Genomic DNA, 27380 nt, shown 5'->3' with positions numbered 1-27380 from the left:
AAGTTCTATACTTGTGAGTTTTCAAAAGAACAAAACAAAAAGTTTTATATAAATATCATATACTTACCATGTTTTCATAAGGGACAAGTTTTAAACAATCTTAGTATTATAAACTTTCATAGACTTGGTCCCAATTGGGTTAAAACCTTATTCATGCACCTTAAAATCAAGTTAATGAAGAAATAGGGCAAATCGTCAACAGCCCAGGTGCATCGACGGTTTCAGGCAGAGAGTGTAATGAATTTTGGCTTGAATGAAATTATCCACTGTTTGGGGTAAACCATCGACGATTTGAGGAGAAACCGTTAACGGTTTGGAGAATCTGTTGATGGTTTGCATCAAGATTTTGAACCCAACAACTATAAATGGTTAGTTTTCAAAGTAATTAATTATCTTATAAGCCCAACGGCTATAAAACGGCTAGTAGTTCAATTTGCCTATGAATACAAGTCTAAAAATTTGTTTAAATATTGATTTTAGTAATTATATATCATTTCCAAGCACACTATATTTTAGTTCATCATCTTTGTGCTCAACATCTCTTTTGTTCTTTAATCTTATTGTGATTCATTACTTTGAAAGAGTTGTGTGAGGATTTTATTATATCAAATATCAGCTCATTCAAGGAGCATTGTATTTGTAAATCAAATTCTTCCTTTTGTTGTAAAAGGGTTCTTGGTGAACCAAATTACAAGGGTCCTTGGTAAACCTTGCTAAAAGGCTCTTGGTAAGCAAAAGGGATTCGTTATTGTGTGTAAAGGCTTCTCCGCTAGTGAAGAAGATTGTTTAGTGGATTGTGGTAACCTTGAGTGTGACTCAAGGCATGGATGCAGACAAGGGGTTGAACCACGTTAACATTGGTGTTAAGTTTTTCTTCTCTTCTCTTTAATTTATATCTTGTGCATGATTTATAATCTATATATTTTGATATAATCATTTGTATCTTGTAAAAATTTTATATTTTGTAAAGAAAAACAAAAATACACAAAAGAGTCTATTCATACCCCCTCTAAACTCAACTCTAGGACCAACAATTTTTATTATTTGAAAATAGATTATATTTTATTATTTTATTTCATTTATTTAATTTTTTATTTGTAATAAATTTATAAAAACACAAAAAATGCAAATACAAATTTAAAAATTCCAAAATAAAAAAAAAAGCATTTAAAATTATAAAAAAGAAAAGCCAAAAATGTTAGGATTGACTTTAAAATCAAGAGAAAACTCCTCTTTTACCTAGATTTAGCCTAGATTGTATGCATGTATCTCATTTGCATTTTGAGGTATATTATCATATTTGCTCTATTGACTTTTTGAGTCTGATCCTTATTTTGATGCTGACAAAGTACAAGTTTTTTATGTGTGTATTTAGTATGTGAACATTGTGACGCCCTGATTTTCAAACAATTTTTTTTAATAATAAATCAATAATCACGTCATAAATCCACTAATCGGCCACGTCAACAATCCTATTATCATTCATACGACCCGACCCGCATTGGGTACCGGGTAAAAAGTATTTTATTATATAACCTAACAGCGAAAAACAGTATATACACATCAGTCAGAATACAATACCCAGAGTATCAATATCACATAAATACACAATACTATCTCATACCCAAAAATAATATAACCCTAGGGAATCACACCTCCCTAGTCAAAACTCACCCTGTATCTCAGGGTCCCAGCTCCTTATAATCACAGAGCTCTACCACCTAGCCTATCTCTGTCCCCTAAAAAATTTAGAAAATTTGGGTGAGACACATATCAGTAAGAAGGAATAAATTATTTACAGTGTGTGACCATATGAGTACAATTATAATACACTTTACTTTTCAAATCACCATTTCATATGAAAAAATACACTGATATACACATTCTCATAATCGTATAGATATACAACACAAGCTTTTACAAGCTTTAAAATCATTTATTAAATTTAATGATAGCCAACACATAATTATCCGGGAAGTTCCTGAGAATAAGGAAGATTACCCGCTCATACAGGTAGTTTCCCTCTACCCTAACATGTTATGCAGCCGGGTATGGCCACATCTGATACCTATCAGGGCACTCACCTTACTCAGTAAGCCCTCAGGCGGAGAGTTTCACTTCGCTTCAATTATTTATATTATTAACTCACGCGGTTCCATTTCTCAATTTTATCATTCTTTATTTCTCAATTTCCATTCTTTCTTTCATTTCTCATTTTAGCCAATTTTATCATTCTTTCACTTTTCATTTCCACTTTACTTTCCGGCTCATGAGTATCCTCCGTATCAAATACCAACATCGCGTCTGTAACTCATGGCCACCCTGAGGATCTTTTTATGCATACCATGCTTCCCCCCATGGTCAAGGTTGTGCGGCCCAAAGGCTGGATCTAACCGCGGTTGGAGGACTCGGTTAGATCAAATATCATATCACATATCGCGTCTGTAGTACGACTAGCCGGCCTAATACCCTGATTCGGACTCAGGGGGCCCAACAACCCTACACAATGGCACAGTCGACTGTCACGTCATACGCTCCAAGAGTCTGTGTGGTTGCACTAACATCACTCGCAACGGTACCGTCCTCAATATCATAACCATCCAATAGGGTTTACCATCACATACCCGCAATCATTATACGGTATTGGCATTTCATCAATTATATTCTAGTATATCACAATTTAGTTCAATATAAATATTCTCATCATTTTCTATGCACATTTCATCATCTCATAATATCATATATCATATTTCATGTATTTTTCACATTTTTCCAAAATACTCATATCAACAATTTGTATAAATTTATTTCTCATGCAAATAATTTCCACTCACAAATAAATACCACTTTTCATTATTTTCCAATATCAATAATTCACAAAATCTCATTTTCCAGGCAAAACATTTCTACTCACATAATAATACCATATTACATTATTTTTCACTAATCACTTCAGTAATTCTTATTTCAATATTTTCTTAGAAATCACTCATCTTTATATTTTATACTCCAAAATACCACAATTTAAAATCACTCAAATGTCACACAGTTTATCTGATATATATATCATAATAATTTTCAGACAAAATATCATATGCTCATTATTCACATATTAATTCAAATAATAATTCTAAAAACACTGCTATAATTTATTCCCCTTACCTGACTTATTGAGAGTCTCATTAGAACCCAAAATCTCACGCCCTTGGCACTCGAAATTTAACTTCTGCAATTTATATTTTTCCCAGATTAATTAACTAATTTCCTCCAAAACAATACTTAACTAACCTTCCCTAAACTCCATATACCCTAAATTAATATTTAAACTATTATTTAACATCCCCACTTAATTTTCTGAATTTTACCTACGGGTTCAAAAATTACACCCGAGGCGCTCACCCGGACCCTAAATTTCAGAAATCCTACTTCAGCCTCAGATGCTCAATATTTTAGCATTTCTAAATTAATGCTAATTAATTAAAAGTAAACCCCTTAATAACCGCCGTACCCCAAATTTAGGGTTTTTGCCTGACACCCCCACGAGAATTCCGTCCCCTAGACTTGTAGAGAATCATCCATAAATTCTCGTGGTGGTGTCTGTTCGTCGATTGGGCTTATATTTTGCAAGAAATTAAAGAAAAAGGGGAAAATAACTTACCCCAAGGAATATGCCTACGCCGCTCCTACCACTAATCCGCTCCGATAGAAATACCGGCAGCGGCGAATGGAGTCCAGTGGTATCTTCGGATTTTCGATCGGGCGAAAATTCGTCACGAAATCGAGGAGAGAGGGAGAGAGAATGTGAGGAGAGAGAGAAAACTTGCAGAGCTGCAAGTTAAAAGAAAAGAAAAGAAAAGAAAATAAAGAAAGAAGAAGGAGAAGAAGATGGGGGGCGACTTCTAGATTTCCAAAATCATCCTGAAGCTTTAGTAAGCTTCAGGAATGATTGTTTATAATAATAATAATATTTAATTAATATTAATAATATATTTTATTAATAAAATAAAATTTAATTTTAATTATTATTTTTTTTCTTTTTTTTTTTAAAAAATTCGTTTAATTAATTAATTAATTAATAATTTTTGTTTAATTTTTTTAATTTTTTTTAATTTTTTTTAAACTTTTTCTTTTTTTGGAATCATTCTACTAATATTTTATATCTCTTTTTGGGGTTTTTACAAACATGTTTATTAATTTAACACACATAAGGGAATGAAAATGGAAGCCTAAAGAACACAAAGTTCACATCTTCTGGCGTATTCCATTAAGACTAAAGAGCAAAGAAAAAGAAGATGACATCTATTTTAATTTGTATTGCATTTAAATTTTATATTTGGTTTGAAATAATGCCGGTATTATATGATATGACCTAATGCTCAGAATGACCATAGATTGACCTTAGAGAACCAAACCTTTCAAAGAAAAACATTTTCCTTAAATGCCAAAATTATACAAAAGATTTTAAAATGTTTTAAGGTCAAAATAGGGCAAAAACTTTGGTTTTTAAGTGACTTCGGTCGACCGGCGCATTCCTGTTTTAAATGCCTCAGTCGACTGACCTTGCCTTAAGGGAAAAACTGTATTTTTGTTAAGCCCAGCCGACCAAACCTATTTTATAACTAAAATCCCTCAACCGACTAGCCATTCATTCTGGCCTAATTTTCAACGCTTGCCCGACCGGCCAAGTAAGAACAAAGTCCCCTCAGCCAACCGATCCTCAAGAATCGGTAGACCGGCTTAAGCATCAACCGACCAAACCTATGAAGGTTCAGAAAGTCGCCCAAGCCAGCTGCCCGACACTTTCCTCAACTGACCGAACCCGTTTTAAAAATTGAAATTCTTGTGTGTGGTCAGCCGACCAGTGCTAGCATCGGTCGACTGAACCTCTCGGGTTGGTCTAATTTTCAGCTCTTAAACATGTTTAATTTTTTAATTAAATAATTTTAAAAATACCAAGCATGTCCCCAACGGTCAAATTTTTTCAAAAATCTATATATACTCCCTTCATAACTTTGATTAGTAACTTTGATTAATCAAAAAGTTTCTCTCAAATATTTTGGGATATTTCTTAATCAAAGTTTCCCCAAACACATTTTATTGCAAAAATTCTTTTGGGGCAATTTTTTTACTCTCTCCTACTCTCTCATTATTTTTGAAAATCTTTCAAGAGAGTAATCATTTGGGCATTTATTTTTATTTAATATCATTTACTCTCATTCATTTTCTTCTTTTTCAAAATCATTCCTTGAGAGTAAAATTTGTATTTTTTCACATGTTTATTTGATAAATAATTTTTTAGAGAAACTTCATATAACTTGTGAATCTTTACACATCCATTGTAAGATTCAAAAGTTCATTTTGTTCTTTATTGAAAAATTATTTTGAGCAAAAACCCTATTTTCCCTTAAACCATATTTTTGAATGCCACCATCTTTGGGAAAATTTTCTTTTGGGTTTTGAGATCTTTGAAAAACATGTATTTCCATATTTCTCTTTATCTTCAAAGATCTTATATATTTATTTGTGCCAATATTGTTTGAAAGCAAAAGTCCTAGGTTCTCCTATATGTTTTATTGAAAAATTATTTTGGAGATAGTGTTTGAATCTTTGAGCATTCATCATATATATTTATCCAAAGATTGCAAAAATTATTTTGAGGAAAACACCCCTACTCTCTTGAGCTTATTTAATATCATATGAGAGTGCATTCTCGAGTTTTATTATGTACATCTCTATTTATATTTAGAAGTATTTTAAATGTACAAAAATTGTTTTATGCATCGGTTGGGTTCAACCCATAAATTGAACTGGGGAGTCTCTACCCTGTAAGGGAGACCGATTTGGTTCAACCTGGTAAATTGAATTGGGAAGCCTCCGCCCCATAAGGGAGACCAATTGAGCTCAGTCTGGTAAGGTATTCCTCATCCCGTAATGAGAGATTGTAAACGACTTCTGCTCCGCCTGTTTAAGTGAGCATGGATAGTAGAATCCTTGGAGAGTATGTCCAAGGCGGAGACATAGACTGGTCTGGCCGAACCTCGATAACAAATCGTGTATGTGTGTGTGTGTGTGTGTGTGTGTGTCTCTCTCTCTCTCCTTCATTTAAATTTCCGCACTTTAATTTCCATTTGTGTATGCTTGTATATTTACTGTTAAACTTATTTGTATGCATACATTTAATTTAAATGAGATATGTTGCACTCGTATATGTTCACATTAATTGGTAAATCATTTACATACACGCTTATTCTTTGAATGAGATATGTTTTGTGGTGAATCGACTCAAAGCTTAAATTAGCCAAATATTTTTAAGTACCCAATTCACCTTTCTCTTAGGATTACATTAATTACATCATGCTCTCTTGCAAAAATTAGAGTTTTAAGTGCACTTTAGGTCTCATCTTAAAAAGTAAGGATGTCTCCTACTTAACCATTGTGATTTCATCTCGACTTGTAACGGGACGGGCGAAGGAGCCTTACAATATGGCATTTTTTTTTTTCTTTTCCCTCCATATGCATAATAAAAGTATTCTTCCTTAAACTTATGTTAGTGAATAAAAATGGATGCTTACGTCATATCGATGAATGAAAATAGGTGCTTACATCAATAGGATTGAAACAAGGAGAGTAACTTGAAATTCTCTCCTTTTTTTATTTTTTTCAAAATGATGCCTTTTCAAAACTAGCTCTTCAGTATGATTTCAAATTAATCATTGTTTTCAATCACACATTTCCATCCTAACTGTTATTAATCCCTGATTTCAATCAATAGATTTTAATCTTAATTATCATTAATCCATAATTCCAATCGATAGATTTCAATCTCAATCATCATTTATCCATTATTTCAATCAACAGAATTTAGGAGGATTGGGTTTGGGCAAGTTGTAAATGGATTTGACATATTTATTAACAGATAACTAATATATAAATCCAAACATGCTCATTTGGTAAACGGATCATAAACAAGTAATCCATTTTAAAATATAATTTTTTTATTTTATTTTTTAAAAACAGATGGGAGGGTCTCTCAGTTGAGGCGATCGATTCACAAATCGAGAGCACCAAATTGTCCAAATCTGAAACAAACTAGATCAACAAGTCAAAAACCATATGATTCCAAACTAATCGGAGGAGAGAAGGAGGGAATTTGGTCTTCTTGACCGATAGATCAGACGATATGACAGCAAGGATCAAAGAAACTCGATCGATTCACAGATCTGAAACAAGCCAGATCAACAAGTAAAAATCCCTATGATTCCAAAGACATACAAGCCCCAAGCCAACAAGCCTTAGCCCTCAAGCGTCAAGGTTGTGGAGGACGAAGTGGAGTTGCAATAGGCTAGTAGCAGCACCGCATGCCTGCAGGAAGGAGGACGGAGGAAGGAGTAGTGGAGTTGTCGAGCTGTGGAGGATGAGCGAAGGTCAGTGAATGAGTGGATTAGATGGGCAGAATTATGGAAGGAGGAAGGAAGAATGATGAAGGAGGAAGTCGAGGCATGGATCGAAGCTGCCATCTGCCGAGCTATAGAGGACGGGCGGCGGTCGTTAGATGACTGGATTGGACGGGCAACACCAAAAGAAGTGGAGGCGTAGAGCTGCCGTCTGCCGAGCTATGGTCCTGTGAGGACAGGCGGCTGCCGAAGTAGCAGTGCTATAGTCGCTGAGGGTTGCGGGCTGCCAAAGGGTAAAGAGGAAGGTTAAACGGCGTGGGTTCGGGTTGACCCATTTAAGAAACGGGTCACCTCGGCCGGACTCGATTTAAATGGACGAATAATGGGTCATTCGTCGGTTTCAACCAGTTTTGCCACCCTAACAAATTTGAACCTTAATCCTCATTAATCCTTTATTTCAATCAAATCAAACCCATTTTATTTGGTTTCCGGTCAAATTCCATTAAAACTATTTTACAAAAAAAGGTCAGTTTTAAAATTCAATCACCACCTTCAATTACGTCAAACCTCATCTTGAATTTGAGTTTAAAATCAATTTCTTTATTTTTCATCTTTTTCCAAAAATAAGTTTGTTTTAAAACCCCATCATCTTTAAATTCCATTTTTATATTTCAAACTTAAGGGTTTCTTGAGGCCAACCTATTTCTCAAACAAAAGCATGTTACCATTTTTAGAACGGGTATTGACAGGGATGTTGGTTGATTGATCTCCCTTGGAATGGTTGGTTAATCACTTGCTCTACGCACAAGTGTACTTAGGAACCCTTTTCTCTAATTTTTAGATCTCTTAGGTTTTTTTTCCCTTACAAAAAATAAAGGTTGTGACTCTACTTTTTAATCATTTGTATCTCTTCTTTAGATTTTATTGTTTGAGGATTGCCATGCAACTACCATTCGTTGGCATCCCCAAATAGAATTTGATGCCAACTTTTATATATATATATATATATATATATATCCTCTACAGTCCAATGAACAATACCCAAACTATTCACACTGATATTTAAAGTCTTAAGGCTTCCATACCTCAAAAATTCATTTGTGCTCAAATTTGCCTACTTTTGAAAATTATTTCAAAAAATTCTAATGCAATAATGTTATTCATTCTTTGAGAGATTGTTTTTATGCTTACAATTGAATATCCTTCCTAATGAGCAATTATAATCTCCCTCGATCAAACTTGTGGTGATTGGTGTCCTTGCCACCGGGTGAAATAAAGCGATTGTAAGAAGTTTAGAATTAGTAGAACATCAAGGCAAATTGTTCCTTGAGAGAGTGGATTCAAGATTGAGGAAGTCGAACCATGTGTTTTTCTTCTTCCTAACTCATTTAATTTTGTCTACTTACATTTATTGTTTGTATGCATCAATTTCTTGTTATTAAGTTTAACTTTCTAAATAACCCAATTTACCCCCAACCCGTAAGTTACCTTAGGAAACAATCCATGTAGAATTAGAATATTTGGGTCTAGTTAGCTTGGCCTGGCATGGTTGGTTCACCAGGTTAACTTGACCGAAAATCCCTCCTTTGCTTTTTAGCTGTGTAGATTGGTTTATCCAATCTAATTCTCCTTTATTTTGTTAAATTAATTAGGAAAACCATAAAAATAATAAGGAAAAAAGTAGTCAATTGCCTAAAAAAAATTTAAAGAACTCCTAAAACCCTAAGAAATAAGAATATCAAAAGCAAAAACAAACAATAATAGTATAATGTCATTCCAAAATTCATTTAAAAAAAAAAAAAAAACTAGAAAAATGATAAAATATTGTTTACTCCATATTTTTTTTGCTGGGAAGAGGAGGATGAAAGGTAGCATGTTGTTTCCAGAAAATAATAAATGGATGTAGGAAGAAATAAAGAAAACAATTAAAAACAAAATAAAGTGGAGTTGTCACTTTATTTATTTGAAATAGAAATATAAAGAAAAAAAAACTTAAAAAATCAACAAAATTAGAAAAAGGATTTAGAAGTACAATCGTACATAGAGATGGTAGTTAAACAAATAAAGAATAATTGGTATTTGCACCTTCGTCATCACTTGTTCAACCAAAGCTATGTGAAACTTAGAGCCATTGATATAATTTATAATAGGGGTGGCATGAGGAACCTTATATTTGTATTTTTTAAAATATAGAAATAGAATAGATGATGCTGACTAGAAAGGGTGTATTGGAAAAATATTGAATTTGCAAAAGACCTTGACAGTAAGGAACAAAGACAAAATCCCACAATTATATAGTGCTTGCCTCTTTCAACCTACTCAGTTGTGGCATTATCTTCTATTCAAAAAGTAAAAGCCCTTGTTGCATTGACTATGTATACAAGAAAGAAGACACTATACAGTGAAATCTTATTACTACCTAATTATTGGCTCAGACTAGGCTTTTGAAAGTTGGACAAGCAATCAAGATGCAAGATTAGCGAGTAGTCAACAATCACAACAAATTATATTTTACATAACAAACTATGAGTCCTGCTTCCTTACTTCAGGCTAACCTTGTTTGGAACCTCATATTCCCTTTGATAATTTGATTTTTGAGAAATAAGAGCTCTAGCCTTGCCTAGGGACACAAGGAAGAAGAAACTATGCATTAATGTTCAAATTATCTCGTTGTTTTTTATAGCAAGACATATCTCCTCAAATAGAGATTGGTTTAATAGGCCATGAAAACACACTTTGAAAGCTATTAAGGGTTTTCATGAGAACAGAAAACTCTTAGAAAGTTTACAGGGTTTGCATGAGAACCCATTGTTAAAGATGGAGCCAAGAGATAGCTGGAGACGACGCGTTGCTGAGTCAAAAAACGTGGGAATTTATTCTCTATTAATCTCTTGATTATAAACTTCCAATTTATGATTAATTTGATTGTTTTGTATTTAATCATGATGTAAATTCCAAGCCTATATGAAGAGGGTTGTGGAAAGTGAATTAGTACAGCACATCATAGCACAATAGTGCAGAACAGCACAGAGAGAGTGCAGAGAGAGCAGAGAAGCTCAGGAGAGCTGAGAGGAAGAAGGGAGGAAGAGAGAGAGAGAGAGAGAGAGAGAGAGAGAGAGAGAGAGAGAGAGAGAGAGAGAGAGAGAGAGAGAGAGAGAGAATTGTAATATTTTCCGGCAAGTTAGTGAATTTTGGTGTGTGCTCCGTGGATGTATGTCGTTATTGACCGAACCACGTAAATTTCTTGGTGTCACTTTGATTCGGATGCTCACAGGGTCCTAACATCCACAATTTTAAAGCGTCTCAAAAGCTTCAATTGGTCATTAAAAATTTTTTCGAATATTTTAGAATTTTCCTCTTTTTTTTATATATTTTAAAAATTTTAGTGAAAAATGAAATCATAAGTTAATCGTTATATTATTAAGTGAAATATATTTTAATCCCTATACTTTTTAATTTGTGTGGTTAAGGACTTGTACTTATTGGTTTCAATGCAATTGTTTTTGTCATTCTATTAAATCCAAAAAAAGAAAAAGAAGAGTAAATCTCCCATACATATATAATATGTTGAATTGTCATTAAAAAATATTAATAGCCTAGCATAAAAAAAAAAATCAAGATGTTTTATTTATGAAATAATTATGATTTCAAGTACTTCATTAGCAAAAAATAATTCCAAAATTATATATATATATATATATATATATATATATATATATGTTTTGACCAATAATATCCAAATGTGTTGACTAAGCCGCAGTAGCCTTCCATTAATTTACTCTCCAATTCATAATCTTCACATGACAACTTTAATGAAATTAAATTAATAAAAACAAAATCTTAATCATACAAATTAATACTTAAATAGATTTCAATTTATAATAAAAAATCTTTTAATACTAGTACTCTTCTTTTCCATGGTATTTTCTATTTATTTATTTATTTATTTTTTAATGTTCCCCACCTCCCCTAATATCTCCTCTAGTGTTTAATATTGCAGCGAGTCATTCTCAGATTTGAAACATAGTCCACAAGCATCCAAGCCGGAACTGAAAAATAAAACATGAAAAATGCAAATATGAACCCGCAATTCTTGGTTAGGGCATTAAGGAGCAATATTTTAGAATTGCAAAAATAATAAAAAACTTTCTTTATTAGTCTTAATAACCACAAATTGACTCCACCCGCATACAAGTAACTTTTCACAATGCTTTTCAAGTTTTATTAGGTCTATATGAGAAAGAACAGAGACTTGTAGATAAGAAACACATATAAATTAGGTAAAAAAAATTTTGCCCGAGTCAAGGAGGTGAATTGATGTTGTCTTTCAAATATAACAATGCTCCAAGATAGGGAAATACATTGAGAAAAAATTATACTCCACTTGTTATACACATCCATAATAAGACAGATTGGAAGTGGGGCTCCCAAAAAATAAAAAATAAAAAATAGAAAACCAGTCCTAAAAGCTTGCTTCAACCCTAACATCTCATAATTCTGTATCTACCATTCCTTCCATGTACATTCTTAGACCCGATGGCAGATCCACCATTCAGAAGAAAAAGGCCCAAACCACCTGAAAACATCTTACCAACATCCATCAACAGTCTAAGCACCACTGATGCGACAACTATTCTGATTCTAATAGTTAGGAACCCCACCATGTTTGCAGTTTTGTACAAAGCTCTAACTTTGATTTATCCAAATATTGTAACTGTACAATTCCCAAAGAAAATTTTCCATTGATTTCGTATGCAGGGGCAGTGGAAACAGAAGCAGACCTAAGAAAAAGGTTCTGAGCAATTGATGGATTAGAGAAAGGGAAGTCCTACACATTTTGACCTCAGCCAAATGGTGAAGGAACAGGCCCGGCGAGTGCATCAGATCTTTTAATGCTTCCCATGCCACAAATAATGCATCCTGGTGTCGTGAGAGCAGAGAATTTGGCTCCACAGAGATCACAAACATCATATCCAATAGTTGACAAACGGCTTAGAGTTGCTGCACAAAACTGAGAGGGATCTTCCAATGGATCAATGGACTTGTTAGACAAACCCCTCTGAACGCACATATCAATCAAGCTCATCAACTCATCTTGCTTGCTCTGGGGTGCCTTGGACAAAAGAAGATCAAGCATCTGCTTAGCATAGGCATAATTCTGCACTTCCATGTTCCGCTTAATGGCAGTTCTAATGCAGTTTATTCGGTGCTTAGCTAGAAGAGGCAATGAACCCAGATGGCGTGACAATCTTGCCATTTCATCTTTAGCACTGATTGCACTAGGACCTAGAACTTTCTGCAGCCGCCCAATTTCCTGTGGGTGGAACCAAAATTAAATGCAGTCAGAAAAATTAATCTTGAAAACATCAAAACTTATGACCAAGAAAAAAGAATGTCCAAACAGCAATTTCAGATTAGTGTAAGACACTGCGTGTGTGTTTTTCTTTTTTTTGTGGGGAGGGCGGAGGTGGGGGAGCCCACCGAGAGACTTAAACTAAAGAATAAACATACTTCCACCGGCATGTTGTGCAGGCATCTTCAACAATTCTTCGCTGAAGATGACTACTTGAACCACAAGTAACGACACTACCTGAACCACCTGTAGGAGCTTCTTTTTGGGCTCACTCTGGGTTTCTTTCGAGGAATTTTTCTGTGCGATCTTCAAGTGGACAAGCTTGATGTAATTGTTTTTGTTTCTTGGTCTATGTTTGTATTTTGGAGGATATCTTATCCTCCTTTCTCTGTAATTTTCCCCCATCTCTATTAATGAGTTCTTTTCAATTAAAAAAAATGTAGAAAAAATTACAATAATTGTAATCATTGTTAATAAACTAGAGAAATTGTTAATAAACATAATAATGCAAAATTTAGAGTTAAAATATAATAAAATATATATGGTGTATTCGATGCAATAACTCAAATATAATAATCATATTAAACATATTCAACTATATAAATGAAAAATATAACTTAGTTAAATAAGTTAAATATTGTTTATTATACAAATATGGATAATTTAGATATAAATGATCAAATAAAATGTTGTAGCTAATATCTAACTTTACTTTTCATACAATTTCAAAAGTCTAACAGCAATCTTTTATATCCTTGGAATATTTAGTTTTAATTGAAAAAAAAAAATATTAATTAAGAGATAAATTTCTATATTGGGTCTGAATGTTAAATTTTAATCTTGAAGAATATCTAACTTTATTTTTTCATACAATTTCAAAAGTCTGAAAGCTATCTTTTATATCCTTCGAATATTTAGTTTTAATTGACAAAAAAAGAATATTAATTAAGAGATAAATTTCTATTTGGGTCTCAAATGTTAAATTGTAATCTTGAAGAATATCTCTAACTTTATTTTTTCAAACAATTTCAAAAGTCTGAAAGCTATGTTTCATATCCTTCTTGTAAGAATCTTTAGTTTTAACTGAAAAAAACAAAAGAAGATTAATTAAGAGATAAATTTCTATTTGGGTTTCAAATCTTAAATTTTAATTTTGAGGAAAATTTATTTTATCAACAAATTTCAGGGAAATTTCAAGGTCTCAATAAATTTCAGAGGCTTGGAAATTTTGACAGAAATTTTGTAAAAGAGAAATTGAATACCATTTTGATTTTGATGGTGGTGGAAAGCGAAAATTTCAATGGAAATTTTGACAATTTCAAGGAAACTGAAGACTAGCTGCCATGCAAACTCTCATAACAGTAAACTACAAACCTAAAATCAAGCAAATGCAACAAAACATTTGCATGTTATCAGAAGTTAGAACAAAGATTATTGGGCTGAGCTAGTAACTCAGATCTTCCACATTATGACCATGTTACATAGTGATGGAGGACCATCAATGGACAACGATAGGCCCTCATATCTTAGCTATAGATTTATAAATTGGGATTTTCTCTTAAGTTTGGAAATTTTAATTATTTTAGAAGTTTAGCCAGAAACTTCCATGACCGCCTAGGTTTTGTTCTCACCTTAGAAGGCTTCACATGAGGCACCACCATCATCATTGAAGATTGAAACCTTCAACAACCCAAACCCAAAATTCAATTGCCATTCTGACAGGCCACGTGGGCCAGAGGAAAATTTCCCATCAGCCAGCCTTTTGAGATCTCCATGGAAATTTCTCATCGCATCACCACAATCAATATGATCACCAACTTCTGATCAATAATCAACAATAAAAATCATTGTTGGACAATCCCTGCCAGCGACTCAGGTCTCATGCACAAGCCTGTGTGGTCAACTTCAAAGAAACAGAAAATTGATCTGAACTCTGAACTATGAGAAGTTCATTCCAGTGACAATTTTTTTCCTTTTTTAGCGATAAGATTATGAATCAGCCAAGGATATTTTAGATTACCGGAGAAGAACACAAAATTTATGGGGGAAGTTGGTTCTGTCACTGTCAAAATTGTGGTTCAATTGCAATATTTTTGGACTTCCTGCGAGCAATTAGAATTTTTTTGTGAGATATGCACAGTTATTGTGGTTGTTGGCAAATGGAGTTTTTGTCATGCTTCTCTGGAAGACTAGGAATGAGATTGGTCGGCCCTGTTACATTGAGTTTGGCTCTCAGTTTAGGTTGTGTTTTTTGTAACTAGTTTCTCTTGATGTAAAGTGAGGATTTCATATTCTCCGTCTTCTTTTCTCTTTTTCTTTCTCTTTCTAATTTCTGATGTACATTCTTTTCTCTTTTAATAAAATTTTTTGTTTATAAGAAAGAAAAATTCACAGCAATTGTGAGAATAAGACCAAGGGAGAGAAATTGAGTATGACAAGAAATCTGTAGTTACAAGCTTGACACCTACAACAAGAATCAAAATATTCAACACTATCAGCATCAATTTGAATTTATTTTGCAAGGTTTTGTGAATTTACTGTGGTGATTTCAATCAGTTTAAGGAATCTGCATCACACAGCAACAAATTAACCATCAGTTGCAAGATATTGGTATCATTAGGGATAAGTTCAAAGTTAACAGAGAGCAATTGAAGGAAAATGTTGGAAGGATCTCCAACGATGGAAAAATCAGTGTAAGAACCATTTTGCTTATGAGGAATGCTAAGCCTCATTTCAAAACTTGAAGCTGAGGTTTTTTTTTTTTTTTTTCTTTTTTATCTTTTTTGGGTTTTGCCTTTATTTTTTTTATTTATTTATTTTTTCAACAGGCGAGTTTGATGGAGGACCTCCAATGGAAACTTTAGATGCTTATGTTGCAGCAAAAGATATTTAGAAATTAGGATTTTAGTCAGTTTGCAAATTCTGGTTATGCTAGAAATCTTTAGATAAAGGTAATTTTGAATATTTTGGTTCTTTGAGGGCCATTTTATAATTACGTGTTTTACTATTAAAGCAAGGTGTCTAAATACTCTGTTATGTGCGTATTGTATAGTTAGAATGGCAGTTTCAAATAGAAATAAAACTTCTCTTTCTCTCTCTTTCTCTCTCCCTCCTACGTATCCTTTGTTCTTCTTCTACTTTCTCCATTCTCTGGTTTCTTCCCTGAATTTGTCACCACATCTATTCTATCAGATGTTCAAGAATTGAATGCCAAAGGAAGAACAAAAGAAAAACACACACACACACACACACTTTTATCCCTTGCAAACCAGCATACAAAAATATCTTCCTCTAAGATCTTACTTACAATTTTAACAGTAACTAAAATAATCATGATAATAATACCTGAAGAAGTGTAACAGCAATCTTATACTGAGCAGAGATGGTGGCTTGAGCTTTAATATCAGCTCCACGAGACTGATCCTTGGCCAGTGCTAGAAAAGCTTCATCAAAACAGGACAATGCGTCTGAAAGTTGATTCTGCTCCAGGTGAGCAAGCCCAGTCTTGAAACAAACTGAAGCAGCTGCCCCACGGGGAACCTGTGACAAAGACAACCCACCCCCACCAAAAAATGAAAAAGGGAAAAAAACGAAGTTGGCAGGGTAGCAAGAAAGAAATTTGTTACTGAACATATTGGCAAGCTGATGAGCAACAACACTTGGCTACAGTTATGATGGTGGTAGATTTTTTTATCTTTCATTCCTGAAAACGTTAAACATGAAGTGAACTCCAAAAAACATATAATGCATGAGTGAGCACCCAAGAAATGGGCAATCGAGGACTTACATAATGTATGCACCACTTAATATGCAGGGAAGAACACTGCCATGAAATGGTGTCAACAATCCAATTTGAATTAACTAGAATTTTGAAATGTATTGAAAAGTTTAAGACCCTTTTCTATTCTTAAAAGTCAAGACAAGAAAAAAAAATCACCCCTTCCACAACCCTTAAATATTTTTTTTACCAATCAAAAAGCAGATTTGATGTTGGAGGCTAAATTATAAATTTCATTATTCTGATCTCTGAACTTAACTCACTCAAAGAATAACTGGAAAATCAAGGGGAGAAGGGATGCATTTTTATCATTCAGACAAGAAAGATAAGGTAAAGAGGAAAAAAAAAAGGATCACCTGTCCAGGACGAACAGATGCAGGAGGAGTAGGATGGGCTGGATGTGTTCCTGAATTTGTAGAGCCAGGACCTCCAAGTACACTAAGATCAAGAGGCTGTGTGGACACTGGTACCTGAGCTGCCTGAACATGAGATTGTGGCAGTACAGCAGCCTGACCAGCAGATTGCGGTGGAACACCACCATCTGGAAGTCCAATGGACTCAATTGGAATACTAGGTTGATGCGTGGATTGAGGGGGGACACCACCATCAGGAAGACCAATAGCAGATGTGGATAAACCAACCAGATTAGATGCGAGCTTGTCATTTTCAACCACTCTTGACGTCTGATCTAGTTTTGAAAGGTAAGTCCCAGGAGGAGTCAGAGAGGCTGCAACCTGGAGAGATGGTATTGTATTCTGAAAAAAGTCCTCTGGGATAGGACCAGCTGTAATTCCCAGACCCATAGCCATAGGAGCCGCCTGTGATGCAGGTGCAGGCTGTGTCGATGAGTCAGTTCCAAACAGATCAGCCGGGGCAGAAACTGTGGAAGCTGACAAAGTTCCAGTGTTTGCAGGCGAAGGTTGGGATGAGATCAGTCCAAGATCCTGAGATCCACCAGACAAAGACTTTGTCCTATTGGGTTGGCCCAACCCATCACCAAGTTTAAACTGCTTTGTTGCTTCCTTAATCTTGTTGACATCAACGGTAGTGGAAGAAATTGGCTTGTCCCGTATTCTAATGTGTATTTTTTTAGCTTTTGATGCTCCATCATCGTCACTGCTGCTACCGTCAGCAGCAGTACCATACAATGACTTCTTAAACTCTTCTTCAGCTTTTGCCTGTTCATCAGCAGCTGTGGAACCTCCAAATTGTTTGCCAAGGGTCTCCAGACCCATCAAGGAATCACTCTTGGTATCAACACCAGGAACTCCCTTGGACTTACTTGACATTGATTTAACAAGAGGCGTATGTCCATTTGCTTTGACATCTCCACCAGCTGGTGTAAATGCTTTAACCAAACTATCCTCCCTTACTTCTACAATGTTGCCTCTTCCTTTAATTGAACCAAGGTAAACGCCAATGTGGTCAGTAATAATCGATGGTATGGTACCATCATCTGTCTTCATATATGGCATCACCTCTGCAGCCAGTTCCCACTGGGGTATATCCTTCAAGTTGATGGGTGTCTTGATTTCCCAGTTACCACCACCCCATTCAGGTCCTTTAGGAACCATGCTTTCAGCTGCAAAGTTGGCGAAAATGCCTTGTGTCCATCCAGTTGAACGAACTCTCAAAATTCTTTCACAATATCGCCTTAATTCAGAATCAGCTCCTTCTTCCTCCAATTTCTGTGCGAGACGCCGCATGGCACTGGGATTAAGGTGGCATATGAACAGGTCAAGCATGCTTTCATAGTCTGCTATAACTTCAAAAGTTTCTTTAGCACTGTCAAATTGACCATACCTGCAACACAAAGGACGATAAAAATAAAGGAATTAATTTTTTTATAAAATTACACTGAAAAATTCTTTAAAAAAATGTTTGCAGCAAAAGAATGATAATAATCTTTCCAAATCAGCATATACTTAATTCTAACAATGACATAAAATTTTCTATTCTTAGTTGAGACAGATCAAACTTTATGCAATGACAAAAGGAGACCTTTGAGATAAGTGAAGTGGTAAAGCAACAGCAATTGTTTGCTTAACACATCCAGTCATAGTTTGTAGGCAATTGCAACCTTTTCAAATGTCCCAGAAGGGAAAAACTACTCAACATTTCCACATTTTACACAATGACAACATGCAATATAGAAGATTAAACGAAACAAATGTTGAATAGAAGAGAGTGCTTACTAGAACTTTCAATAGCAATTGCTTTTGTGTTGTTTTATTGTTTTTGGTTTTTTTTTGGTTTTTTTTTTCTTACTACAAGTTCTAGGGCACCACAAGGCACAAAACCAATAAGGTTGTTAAATTAAAACAATTTCAATGTGAAAACTTAAAAAATAAATAAAACAGAAAAGGGTATTAACAGGCATTAATTTGAAAGAGATTAAACCTATGCAAGTAACAAGATACCAACCTTTTAGCGATCTATGATGCAACATGGCACTGACATCATACATTTCTAACAAATTGAAATGAACACTATCATAGGGATTAATGCAAAGTAATCTTTAGATAAAACAGCATCATGCTTTATTATTGAGGAATCTCACTCTAAAACTGCAAAGAAAAGAAGGGATGAGATACTTTCGGTACCAATGAGATAACAATCTTGCTTTCATCCTTCCATCAGGCAATGTCTTTTCCAAACCAATAGTGATAAGGTGATAAAACAGAGAACCATCTTTGGAATGCAATTCTAATTTTGAGAAGCCCTAATCAAGGTTTTGAATTCCAATTTTGACTAAAATTTGGAAGCTCTAGAAGTATGGAAAATGCAATAGAAATTTGGATTTTGATCATAAAAAGGTTATGGAAATTAGAAGTAAAGCATAGAATTCTTTTATGAAACTTTAGAAATGGTCAATAGACATAATAATGTAAGTTTTAGGACTGACAAATTTTACAAACTAAATACATCTATTTTATATACGAAGTGCAATAATTGTAATATAATATGATTCGTAATATAGTATGCATATTGAATAGATTCAATTACTATAGGTAGTGTTTGGGGGCATGAATCAGACCTTGGATTTGGATTTGGGTGGAGTTGGACAAATTTCAATACAATTTTATACTACATCTTATCCAAATCCAATACAACTCGAAATCCAAGGCCTATCCAAACATGGGGTAAATGAAATTCATAAATCAATTAAATAATATTTATGATACAAATAAAGATAATTTAGACAAGAATGATTAAATTAAATGGTGCTGCAAGTTTAATTTTTCATATAATTTAAAAAGCCCTTGTAATAATGTTTTGTTTCAATAAAAAATATGAATAAATTAAGAGAGAATTTCCACTTTGCATCTAAATCTCACATTTGAATTCCAAGAAAATTTCATTTTATAGTTAAACTTTTGACAAGCTTCGCTAAAGCTTTGAGATTTAGACAAATTTGGTAGTGATTTGTTCAAGTTTCGACTGAAATTATGTAAGATGGAAATAAACTGCCTTTTTGATTTCGATGGTGATGGAAAGCGGAAATTTCAATGGAAATTACGAAAATTTCATGGAAATTTAAGACCATGGCCCTAATGAACAAAACTACAGCAACCTGACACTTGCAAAACCACTGCAGGCACAGCGCAACAAGGCCCTGTAACATGAGAAATGAATTCTGTTCCTCCAGCACCAATCAAATAAAAAAATAAGCAAAAGCAAAAGATTCCTTACTTCCCATGGCTTATTCACCTTGAATAAGCAACCTTTAAGATTTTTTCGCAATCCATTCTTTCTTACAAAAGGAACAGCAGTAAATTAGCAGGCTAGTCCAGGATCAACCCTCCTCTTTATTCCTAGAAAAAAAGTATCAATTTAAATGGTCTATTTCATGGTTCTGGAACCTGGACTGAACCGGATGGTCCAATCGGGTTGGATCAGAACTAATCACCAGGCCAGTACAGGTGATAGTGAAGATTCAGACAAGGCATGACTCAGTAGGGAACCAGCAGCCCCGCAAGAAAGGCCCGACCCACAGCCAAAATTGTTTCAGCCCACCCCTTTATACCAAAAAGGAAAAATACACCATGCTGCAAATGCAGCCAATGAGATTTGAACCCTGTGCCTCAAGGAAGATAAGGAGTTGCCTTACCAGTACAAGTGTTGTTCCCTTTGTCATTTGAAATCCATAAGATATATATAGATATATATGTAAAACAATACATACATTCATATATACATATATACATATATATATTCTATGTGTGTGTGTGTGTATAAACACACATGTATGTAGGAGACGGATAACCTAGGCGCAATGGCAGATTCATAGCTGAGTGACCTAGAGGTTAAAATTCCACATAAGTTGGAGCTTTGTGCACTAGGATGTCTTCATCTTGATTGTCATTAATAATAATTATTTATTAATACAAAATGTTAGTCATAAATCAGTCACCTATCAGTCAGAGTAAAAAAATCATCATCATCACTAGCAGTATACATATGTATGTAGCACAAAATTTCATCTTGATTGTCATTAATGATAATAATTTATTAATACAAAGATGTTAGTCATAAATCATAGTCACCAATCAGTCAAAGTAAAAAAGCATCATCATCACTAGCAGTATTACTAAAATTATTATTATTGATTATTATTATTATTGACTCTTCTCTCGCTTTCCCATTAGGCTAATAAAGGTAGCATTCTGCTATGTAGTAAGGACCAACTGAAGTAGGCAATTTATCTTTGCCCGGCTTCATGGCAGTATGAGCCTTCGCCACAATGAGAACTTGGGCATTCAAAGGAGTTGGTCTCGGTTTCCTCCTTCCTCATTTCGACTTCGGTTTATATACGAAATTAGTTCGACCTATTTTGAGCCTTTATTCTTGTTTTGGGAATGGATGGAAGCCCCCTTGAACAAGGGATTCCTGCCATATGGAGATGTCTAGTGTCTATCTTGTCCACGATTCGGGTTTCTTTAAATAATATACCTAGGTATATTAATACCTCAACACTAAGAGAGACCGGCTATGGGTCATACATTTTTAGGAGGACGGCTAACCCCTTACTTTACCCTAAAGATTCCTACTATATTAGGTGTACTTTTTTACTATGACAACATTGATTCGATCAATAGTTTAACCTGCCGGCCCAAACAATCCAATCGACCTAGTGGCTTCATCGGGCTGTCACCCATCAAGAATTTCAAACCATGGTAGAGTTGATCTAGTGACGTCATATAGAATGTTTATTTTGTTGCTTGCTTTGATTCACAAAGTTCAAACCTTGCACAAGGCTAGAAATCATTAGCGTACACTTACATTGCTTAATGTTCTTGTTGTCACGGGCTGACTATTTTCACACCTTTGTGAAAGGGCCATGCGGCGCTATCTAAAGCACTCTTACTTAACTAGCTAGTCTATCGTTTACCACAATTCATCCACGAAACACTTTCATTAACATTCAATCAGATAGCAGCGGAAACAGTAAGCAATTATGAAAGCAATGGCAAGCAAGCAGTAAACATTGAAGCAACGCAATTCATTAACAACAGTTCCGTAGACATTGTGTGTTTGGCGAGGGAGGCAAGTAGGCTAAGCACGTTGACAATAGCTAGTGAGTTTTACAAGACGATGAACACTCACCCTCCCCTAAAGAGCTTTACATGCAAAATTCATCCTGGCACTAGGAAACATCAAAGTGACCAAGGAGTCATATTGCCTTATTTGGCATACAGAGAAACAAATACTAGAAAATAACCCTACACTAGTACTTACATGATGGAAACCCATCCCAAGCACACGAGAAAAGCGGTTCACAAGCAAGCATAATGCCCTGAACAAGCTTAGCTCATGACGCTCCCCCACTTATGCGATCGACGTCCTCGTAGACTTTGGCGCTAGGTATACTTCAACTTTGTCCACGAACAGTTGCATACCTTTCGCAAAAATCCAGCTGATTTCTTCATCACCAAGGCTTTTCCACTTCACTAAGAACTCTTGCAACTTCTTCCTTGAGGTTATGAACTTTCTATCTGCAAGGATATCTTCAACTTCATGTTTGTTAGGTTGCATTGTCTTCAACTATGCTCTGTTTGACTGACTTCGGCTCGGATCATTGGTATCAGCGTTGAACGGCTTGGGGCAGTTGACGTGAAACACATGATGCACTTTCATCCAGTTGAAGTGCTGCAGTCTTCCCCCCTAATCTGCCAACTTCTTCATCTCCTTAGAAGCTTTCTCCATACAGGATCGCGCAAACTCTGCATTCTGTCTACATTCTTTGGTGAAGATGTACGCCTTGGGACTCATTCCTCTGTACAGCTCGCCTACTGTGTGAGGTAACAATGGTTGCTGGCTTGTAACAAGCTCGAAAGGGCTCTTGTTGGTTGTTGAGCTCCTTTAGGCATTAAAACATAACTGAGCCACATCAAGTAGTTGCATTCAATTCTTCTAGTTTCATTGACAAAATGGCGCAAATACTCTTCCAGTAACCCATTGAATCTCTCTGTCTATTCGTCTGTCTGTTGGTGAAAACACGAAGAGATGTCAAGATGTGAACCGAGGAATCTTCAGTCTCGGTCACAAACAATGTCTTGGGGAACACCCCAATATTTTACAACATAAGTAACGAATAATTATGTCATCTCCTTTGCCTAATAGTACTTAGTGTAGCTATGAACGTACCATACTTCCAAAACCTATCTATAACCACAAGTATAGACTTTGCATCCCCCAATCTAGGCAGGTTGGTGATGAAGTCCATTGAGACACTTTCCCATGGTTTGGATGGTATTGGTAGGGTCTCCAGTAGCCCTACACTCTTCCTCTGCTCCCCCTTGTCTTGTTGGCAAGTGAGACAAGTCCGGGTAATCAACCACATCGTCACACATGCGCGGCCAATTAGACCTTTGCTCCAGTAGTGTCTTCTCATTGGAGTCATTCTCCACGAATATCCCTCAACGAACTTCCTGTAATAGCTGGCAATGCCAAGAAAGGAACGCAACTCCTTTAATATCGTGGGGATCTTCAATTCTTGAATCGCCCTTACCTACTCCATATCCCTCCGGATATGACCTTTCTCAATCACATGATCAAGGAATTTGTTGCTCCGTTGAGCGAAAGAGCACTTCTCTTTCTTCACATACAGATTGTTTCCCCTCATCCTGTTGAACACCTTCCGTAGATGCTGTTCATGTTTCCTCTGAAACAACACCGATGCTCCCAACAGTGCTTTGGAAGGGTGAACACATCTCGCTTCCAACTCATCAAGTTGTTTCCTCCACTCTGCTAGCTTTGGAGGCGCCATCCAATATGGCTCTGTAGCAAGTGGTTTCACTCCTAGCAACAACTTGATCCCATGTTCCACAGTCCGTCGTGGAGGCAAGTTGTGAGGCAGCTTATCCGGCATCACCTCTTTGTACTAATCTAACACCGCTTGGATGGTCGTAGGCACCCACTCTTGGCCTACTTCTTCATCTACCACAACCGTGGCTAGATGTGTCTGCTTACCCTTTCTCAATCCCCTTTTGAGTTGCATGGCTGAAAGGAACTTCCCATCATCTCCTTTCGTCGCAACGACTTGCACCATGCAAGTGTGATCTCCCATTAGACATAGGGAACCAGAAGAAGGCATCAGCACTGCCTTCGTCCCCCTTAGGACTTCCATTCCCAGGATGACTAGAAAGTCATCCAATGGCATCGCTATGAAATTCGTATGACCTTCCCACTATCCAAGCTTCATATTCAATTGTTTGGCTAATCCTAGAGTAGGTTGGGCTATGGAATTTACCGCTTTCATGTGTCCTGTATCCTTTTCCAAGGATAAGTTAAGTCTCTATGCTTCCAATTGCAAAACAAAATTATGAGTAGCCCCGCTATCCACCATAGCACGGGTACTCTTCCCATTGATCCTCAAATCCACAAACACTAGTCCTTTTGCTTGTGTAACTTTTGGAGCTTTCTCCTGTTTTTCCAATGCACTCACCTAATGCATTGCACCCATCCTCAGGGTATCCTCCTCTTCCCCATCGCTTTCCACCACTTGTCCCGAAGTGGAAGCTTGCATTGAGTAACCCCTTGTGTTGGCACTCAACAACGCTGTGAGGGACTCCACACAAGTAGCATGAAATTTTCCCCTTTCCATTGGGTTTGTTGAACCCTCAAGATGATGAAGCTTCATTCGAAGTTGAGGCTTTATAGTCGGCTTCCCCACTTTTGGGTTTGCCCATCTTAAAAGACTTTCCACTGTTTCCCCTTCCGCCAAACTCTTTGGACGAAGCAATGTTATCTCCAGCATAATCAGTCAAGCATTCTGCGACAGCTTGCACGGTAGACAAGTCTTGAACTCTTTGCCTATGAACTTCAGTTCTTGCCCACAATTTCAATCCCTCAAGAAAATAGAATAGCTTGTCCTTTGCCAACATGTCCCGGATATCCAACATCAAAGTAGAAAATTGTTTCAAGTATTCCCTAATTGACCCACTCTATTTGAGGTCTCTCAGCTTTTTCCTAGCATTATACTCAATGTTCTCAGGAAAGAATTGTGCCTTGAGCTCTCTCTTCAAGTCTGCCCAACCATCCAGTACACAGCGTCTATTTTTAATCTCTTTGTACTTGGTACGCCACCACAATTTGGCGTCACCAACCAAGTACATGGTCACAGTATCCACTTTCATCTGTTTTGAGGCCATCCTCACAACGCGAAAGTACTACTCCACATCAAACAAGAAGTTCTCCAACTCCTTGGCATCATGGGCACCCCCATACGTCCTAAATTCTGGTACCTTGGTCTTGCTAAACCAAGGAATGTTAAAGCTTATTATAGCAAGAACCATCAGATTAATCTTTGCATTCAGATCACCTATCCAAGATTGCGAAGTTTCCATAGTCTGGGGAACGTCCTTTGACATCTCACCAATCAAACTTGCTTAATGCTTTTGTGATCCCATCACTTCATCAACAAGTTCCCTCAATTGGGCTATCTCGTTGGGCACATTGTTGGTTGTTGTCTCAGCCTATGCTTCCAGCACGCAGATTCTCTCAGCATTGTTTGGTGCCATGGTCACTTACCAAAGCTTTCCAAATCCCACAACAAAGGTAACTGAATTCACGTAGCAAATAACCTTTGCTCTAATACCAAGTTTCACGGGCCAACTATTTTCACACCTTTGTGAAAGGGTCGTGCGTCACTAGTTGAAGCAATCTTGTTAACTAGCTAGCCTATTGTTTACCACAATTCATCCACGAAACACTTTCATTAACATTCAATCAGATAGCAGCGGAAACAATAAGAAATTATGAAAGCAATAGCAAGCAAGCAGTAACATTGAAGAAGCACAATTCATTAACACCTCCGTTGACATTGTGTGTTTAGCGAGGGAGGCAAGTAGGCTAAACACGATGACAATAGCTAGTGAGTTTTACAAGACTGATGAACACTCACCCTTTCCTAAAGAGCTTTACATGCAAAATTCATCCTAACATTAGGAAACATCAAAGTGATCGAGGAGTCATACTGCCTTATTTGGCATACAGAGAAACAAATGCTAGAAAATAACCCTACACTAGTACTTACATGATGGAAACCCATCCCAAACACACGAGACAAGCGGTCACGGGCAAGCATAATGCCATGAACAAGCTTAGCTCGTGACACTATGCAACGAAGAGTAATCTTTTTAAAGGTCTTCTAGCTAACTAACTATATATATTTAGACTGTAAAATTTTAAATAAATTACATAAAACCAAATAAACCACAGTATTAATAATATGCAAAAAAAATAGACTAAAAACAAATAAAATTCACTGAAAAATACATAAAATATTAGCAAAAAGTTTTAATTTAAGAAAATATATAGTTTTATTTTAAAAAAATTATACATTATTACTAATTTACTACACTATTCTAAATAGGGATGCTATTTTTAAAATTTTGATTTTTATAATAAATATTATTTACTCCTTATAACATCATGACGAAACATCGATACACTAGAAAAGAAAAAACATAAAAATAGGGTGGGAATCATGGTGGACAAAAACCTAAAAGATAATGTGGTAGATGTTAAAGAATAAGAGATAGAATCATAAAACTCAAGATAGCCTTAGGTTAAGAGATAATAAATGCTATTAGTGCGTATGCTCCCTAACTAGGATTAACAGAAAACCTTAAAAGACAATTTTAAAAAATATGGATAGTATTATACAAGGGATACCAAGGTCTCAATAAACATTCATAAGAGCCAATTTGAATGGACATTGGAAAGGAAAATAAAGGTTATGAGAGGATACATGAAGGCCATAGATATAGAGATAAAAATGAGCCTAATTATTTGGTCTTAAATTTTGCCTCATCATACGATCTTGTTATAATGAATACCTGCTTTAAAAAAGAACATTTAATAACATTTAAGAGTGGACAAAACAAAAGCCAAATAAATTTTCTTAATAACTAGGCAAGGAGATCGTTTATCTTGTAAGGATTGTAAAGTTATACTAGGAAAATCTTACTTCACAACTTAGACTTTTAGTATTAGATGTTTGTACAATGAAATAGACGGGAAAAAAAAAGAAAAAAAAAAAAAAAACATAAATCAATGCAAAAGAATTAGGTGGTGGAGTCTAAACGCAGAAAATATAGTAAAATTTAAAGATAAAATGACTAAAGAGGGGGATTGGACAATAGGGGATAAAGTAGATTCGAGCACTGTTGAATAGTATGGCCAACTCTGTTGAAGAACATCGCAAAGGAAATTTCAAGTGAATCCAAAGAAAGAGTATAGGAAAGCAAAGAAAGCTGCTAGTGGGATCAAGATGTCCAAAAGGCAGTAAAGACAAAAAGAATCTAGTATAAATGTTGGTAAAATTGTTGAAATATAGAAAACTTCGAAA

At 35.5% G+C, this 27380-nt stretch overlaps 1 protein-coding gene across 1 annotated transcript in view; it reads right to left on the bottom strand.

The window, feature by feature from the left end:
- Positions 1-11700: 11700 nt before the first annotated feature.
- LOC131149253 (uncharacterized) overlaps positions 11701-27380 on the bottom strand; it is a 144226-nt gene continuing 128546 nt past the window's right edge. The window contains exons 23-25 of the mRNA XM_058099539.1: positions 16882-18328; positions 16093-16287; positions 11701-12708 (exon numbers count right to left, since the gene is read on the bottom strand). Of these exons, the coding sequence (XP_057955522.1) occupies positions 12238-12708; positions 16093-16287; positions 16882-18328 (2113 nt within the window). The 3' untranslated portion in view covers positions 11701-12237. The remainder of the gene's footprint in view (positions 12709-16092; positions 16288-16881; positions 18329-27380) is intronic.

This window comes from Malania oleifera, chromosome 2 (assembly GCF_029873635.1).
Source record: "Malania oleifera isolate guangnan ecotype guangnan chromosome 2, ASM2987363v1, whole genome shotgun sequence".
NCBI lineage: Eukaryota > Viridiplantae > Streptophyta > Magnoliopsida > Santalales > Ximeniaceae > Malania > Malania oleifera.
The sequence above is the reverse complement of the archived record's forward strand: the minus strand, read 5'-3'. Positions and strand labels throughout refer to the sequence as shown.